At 33.7% G+C, this 5,785-nt stretch overlaps 1 protein-coding gene across 6 annotated transcripts in view; it reads left to right on the forward strand.

Annotated features, from left to right (window-relative positions):
- LOC109537188 (odorant receptor Or2) overlaps positions 1-5,785 on the forward strand; it is an 18,953-nt gene that overhangs the window by 3,404 nt on the left and 9,764 nt on the right. For 4 of the 6 annotated variants that reach the window (XR_007280405.1, XR_007280406.1, XM_048661481.1 and 1 more), the window contains exons 3-4: positions 2,672-2,774; positions 4,254-4,355. Coding sequence is in view for 3 of the 6 variants with exons in the window: in XM_048661481.1 (XP_048517438.1) it covers positions 2,672-2,774; positions 4,254-4,355 (205 nt within the window). In the remaining 3 variants the exon portion in view is untranslated. Of the gene's footprint in view, positions 1-716; positions 1,220-2,671; positions 2,775-4,253; positions 4,356-5,785 lie in introns of those variants that run through there. The other 2 variants (XR_007280407.1, XM_048661483.1) reach the window with 2 other exon arrangements.

Below are 5,785 nucleotides of genomic sequence, written 5' to 3' on the forward strand. Positions count from 1 at the left end.
TTTTCCACGTTATCTAGTAACACGACTAAATGGATTGTTGTGGATGTCGTTTGAGTCATATCAGTAACCTTGTTAATGCGATCTCGAATTTTCTGCTGATTGCTGTTTATATTCATCAGTTGAGAGTCAATGTCTTTTGACAACCGTAAACCTATTTTTTTACTGGGATTTGGGATAATACATGTGTGTCAAGGGTGGTTTTGCTTCTATTGGGTGGATTTCTTTTGGAGGTCTTGACAATGCATCTGCATTTGCATTTTGAATTCCGTTCCTTGTAGTGAATTGTATATTCATATTCCTGAAGTTTGAGTCTCCTTCGAACTAATTTAGAGTTTGGTTCTTTTATCGAGAACAACCATTGTAAAGGTTTATGATCCGTTACGATGCTGAATTTTCTGCCAAATAGGTATGGTCTAAAATACTTTGTTGCCCATACAATTGCTAATAATTCTTTTTCGATTGTTGAATAGTTGCATTCAGCGGGATTGAGTGTTCGGCCCATGTCCTACTAACTTAAGACTAATTTTACTATGTCGAATGCGCAGCTTATATAGCGTAATAATGCAGCATCGACATTTATCACTTAAAATATACAGTGGTCTTCATAAGTGGTCATATAACTGGAGCAACATTGGTTCACAGTCTATATAAAAGTAGGTACTTACGAGAGCTGCTTTGCCCGCTCGGTATTCAATTTGATATATATGAGTGGCATCAACAAGAAAATAGCAGGAAAACGGTAGCCATTAATATATTTAGTGTTATATTTGTTAAGTGCTAGCTCCAACGCTTTCGTGTGGCTGGGTAAGCTAGACGTGTTTAAATTTTCGGATAAGAAGGCACTTGTATAGTGTTTAATCAAACTGTATATATTAGTACAGCCAGGTAGGCTCAAGTTCTTCTAAATGGTACAAATCGTTTTATGTTCGTTTTACAATTTTCTTCTTCTTCAAAATGAGGGATGCAACCCTTATATAGGCAACCACCTCTACCGTAATTTTGTCCAACTAGGCGGCGTTGCCAACCCCTATTCTTTATTTAATTAATTAACAATATTTGCTTAGTTTGTAATAAGTGACAAGCAAATGACATTAAAATAACAGCGTCGAAATTTTATATTTAAAAATTCATACGAATTTTTGGTGGTAATTACCAGAAAACATAATGAAACATTCATCATGACAACACCGCAAAGAGGGGAAGAGGATTTGTTGGACAAGTAAATACGGCAATTTCTCGTGTTTTTGGTGATAATAAGTGATAATCGTGATATTAATAAACTGTTACGCTTAAAAGAAATCGTGCAAAGTGGTTTCCTTTGCAGGAAAATCGGCCTAAATTTTCCTAACCTGTACTGTTTTGCACGATTGTAAACAGGGACCAGTGGCATGAGTTGTTTTGAATTTATAAGCTTAGAGATAGATTTAGATCCCTATTGAATAGTTATCAAATGCTTAAAAAAATTGCGTTACTATTATAGCGTTTATAATGTCAATCATATAATGTAGAGAAAAAGGTCAGAAAACGAGTGAATCTTTCATGCTTAGAATAAATCGATTAATACTGATGTCTACGCCTATGACTAGCAGCCAGGCCAGTTGATTTTCCGATAAATTCTACTCTTTGCTCGAGTTAAATTCTTCAATCAAGGGAAAGCCTTTTAAAAAAGATTTATTTTCAGAACGACGAGTTACAGCAATAGTGTTCTTGTGACAACTGATAACTTATAACTGAACTTATGCTAAGATTGCAAGTGGTACTTATAAACTAAAACTGCTGGATTGGTGCAACTAAGCATTTACTTCGCTGACCAATTAGTTACAGGGTTTATAACTCTCGGTACCTACTTTATCCCTACCACCTGTTTTTCATTGATAAATCGCCGATCGATAGAATTTAATGTTGGACCAAAACAAATCGGGATTTTTGAATGACTAGCTTGGTCTATTTATTAATGTCTTTGACCCTTATATAGATCTTGTAAGTGGCTGGTCCATGTTCCCTTACTTATCTAACTGGTATAAGTTCACTTGTTTGCCTGACCAATGTGCCAGTTTCATTCCGAATCTGTTTGTTTCATTGTATGACTCATCTGTTCGCGTTGTTAGTTACTTGATATAAGCATGTATTTTCTTTTCGCATTGCTTCTTAACTTCCTCGCAGAACTATGGAGTTTTATTTTCCACTGAGGGGTCGGCCTTTGTGTAACTGCTCCAAGAGCTCCTATCGCCGCAGCTTTTATGTTTGTTTTCAATTTACTGCGAATGATATTGACATCATATAGATGAACCAGTCTGGTGCATTTCAAATTTCGCTTCTAGGAGTTTTTTGTATAATTCTCGGATGGTTGAATCCCAGAGGTCAACCTTAATTATTTCTCTTGTTTTCTCTGGGTGTTTACGTTTTGTCTTGGGGCCACACTTGAATCATCCTGAATTTGTCAAGCAGTAACCCATGGTCACTCCTAATATCGGGCGATTCGATTAGATTTGCGAAAATATTTGCGTGAGTAATTGAATTGTGAATTATCGCAGAGTTTGTTCGGCCTCTCTTCAGAATAAATGATTGGTCAATAATGATGTTCCGTTTGCTGACAGATGTCGATAAGATTGAAATTAAAATTAGCAGTAATATGTATTAAAATATTAAAAATTATTCTTTCTTATTTCAGGTTTGTTCATGAAGTTAACTTGGATATAAAATATCTCATACTAGCCGATTGCATGGTGAACTCTATAATTATTGCGTTCCTAATAGTTCAGGTTTTATTTGTGGTAAGTTATATTTTTTAAAGTAGAACTAAAATACAATATAATATTTTTTTACTCCCGCTCTTTTGTTCTAAATATCTAGTATTGGTGTAAATAATCTACGTGACATATAGCTAGCCCTAGCTTAGTAATTAAATTCTTTGCATCTTCTAAGTGTGTCGGAAAGGTCAGCGAAGCTTTGGCCTACAGGGATTTTAGGGGAAAATTCAGTAAAATAATGAGTTTTGAGCTGCATTTCTTCTATAAAATTAATCGTTGAAAAATATATTTCTATTAGATGTGACCAAAATTACAAGCGTAATTTCCAAATGACATTCAATCAGTTACGTATCGTGCTATTAGGAAAAAATTAGGTCAAATTTCAGCAAAATTGGAAACGTGAAAACAATTTAATATTGACAGCTACATCATCATGAATTATGATATATTAATATACAATTATCATTATTACATTAACTCAAAGGAAATCAGTTGATTCCGGTTACCACACAAAAAGTTCTGGTAGTTTTTGTACCAAGACCTCAAGAGTACACCACTTACTCAAGCGAATGAACTGGGTGGCTTCATCAAAATATCAGTCTTACATAAGAAAACATACACAGCGGGTTTCATTAAAATCAATCTCCCGATATATCATAAGAGATAATTTTTTTGGAAGAACTTTGACCATGCGGTCTTCATTTGAGCGAAAGGACTTATAAGTGCCCATTTGATCATGTGCTCATGGGACTGATAATGCCGAACGTTTCTCATTTTTTCATTGTCATCCATGTTTTCATTGTTTTTTACACTGTCATATATATTTTCATTTTGTGGTGCCTTTTCTAAGGCATAAAACATTAAAATATTAATCGAGGGTGACTACACGAAAACGAAATTAGAGTAATTTTGCAGGTCTAAATTTGACAAAAAACGGACGGTCACATTTTTCGTTTCAAGAGTGAAAATAGACCAAAAACAGAGTTAAATCTTAAATGGAATAGATAGTGGATGGAGTTTTGCCTTGTTAGAAAAATATCTTTATACGCGGACTACCAAGTTGAACAAAAATTGCATTATTGCATGGGCGCCGGCGGCAATTATCTTCGACATTTAGTGAACTAGTGTTAATGTACGATTCTCTTTATTGATTGAAAAGTGAGTTAAAGAATAGCCTACCATTATCCAAGAAAATCTGTTAACATTAGAATAACCAATTTGCTAAGAATCGCGAGATCGAAGTAAAATAATTAGTACTAGATATGTAAAGAGTTTTATAAGACGTTTCAAACAAGATGCAACTCCATCCCATTTCAGATGATAATTTTTACCTGCCCATCGATGGCAGTTGAAAATGACATCGAATTCTCAAAAAGTTTTCCTTTGAAATAGAAATTGACGTTAAAAATTTAAATAAAGAAAAACGCCTAATTAAAACGGTGCTTGATAAAATTAGTTGTAGATAATACGATATACAATACGCTGATAATAATTGATTTTCAGACGACATCCCTTTCATCGTTGATGTTTTACGTTGCGGTCAGCTGCACTGTATTGTCACAAATCTTCATTATATCTTGGTTCGCTAATGAAATTGAAGTAATGGTGAGTATACAAGATTTATTAAATATTTTGAATATGTTAGTAAGAATGAATTCAAAACAACAAGAGAAAGCACTACAATATGCAAGGATATTAAAAATAAATGTACAGACGCGTTCATTGCAGTTAACCCCAATGCATTCAGTTGAAAATACTAGTAAAACATGTTTTATCTACAAGGTAAAATACTCTTTTAGGGTATTACTTAAAATGAAAATATGCAATTTATTTTTCTTTCTTTGGCAGTTTTCGGTTACTAGTTTTCAAACATTTTTAATGATATCTGCAGTGACTAATGAACAGTACTTTTTACTACCAATTCTTAGTGATGGTTGACTGAAAGCTTTCAAGCTTTATTTTTAGTCGTCTAGTAAAATTGGCATGCCTCGGAACAAAATGTTATGTTATAAAAACGCCGCCTTCGAGTTGAGCGCCATTTGGAGAGTCATAAATTTACATAAAAAATATCGTTTCTTAGTAGAAAGGGGACTAAGTAAACTTGAGCGCTACAGACGACACAAATTACAAAGAAAAGACACCTTACAGGCAACAGAATAAGTAGGAAAACTGCCAAAATAATACACAAATATACAGGGTTATTCACGCTATACGGCACGGAAGTTTGGGACTAAATTATGTAAGCGTAATTTATAGTGAAGTGTAACAAGATATAATATTTTATATCCCAATGATAATAAACATACCATGTTATACAGGGTGGCCACAAATTTAAACTAATCAAATAAGAACTTTAAGTGGCTCTAACTTGACTAATTTAAATACAACCCCATATTTTATAACTTACCAGGAAATGCAATTTTTAATCACCTATCGAATGGTATTAGGATGTTAATAGCTAAGTTTTTGCCTTTTTACAAAATACGTCAAATAGACGTTCTGTGCACCATTTGGTGTTGTTTAATTTCAGGTTCCAATGTATCTAAGTTGCCTATGCCATTCGCACATGTCAAATCATTTATTTTATCTGTCAGTTTAGACTGCAAAGTCTCTTTTTGATAGCTAGAGTGGTATTGTTTTTTGTAATTGTAGACGTGTTGGTCGGTATTTTAATATTATTATTGTGTTGCTAAGTGAAAATGAAGAATTATCCAAGAGAAGAGCGTATTGACATGATTTTCACCCTTGGAGAATGTCATAAAAATTGTTTATTGGCTTCTCGAGTTTATGATCAAGAGTTTCCTGAGAGAAATCATCCTAAGCCAACGGTTTTTAAGCGCTTATTACACCGATTTGAAGAAAGTGGGAGTGTCAATTATGAAAAATCCATTACAAGGAAATCTGTCACTGAAGATGAAGAAAATGTTTTCACGGTAATTAGTTCAGTTATCGAAAATCCCAATGTTAGTCAAAATCTAATATCCAAAAGTACTAACATTAGTCAATCAAGTATTTCCAGAATTATCAAAAAGCAC

This window comes from Dendroctonus ponderosae, unplaced genomic scaffold (assembly GCF_020466585.1).
Source record: "Dendroctonus ponderosae isolate FM_Combo_2020 unplaced genomic scaffold, Dpon_F_20191213v2 Dpon_F_20191213_1, whole genome shotgun sequence".
NCBI lineage: Eukaryota > Metazoa > Arthropoda > Insecta > Coleoptera > Curculionidae > Dendroctonus > Dendroctonus ponderosae.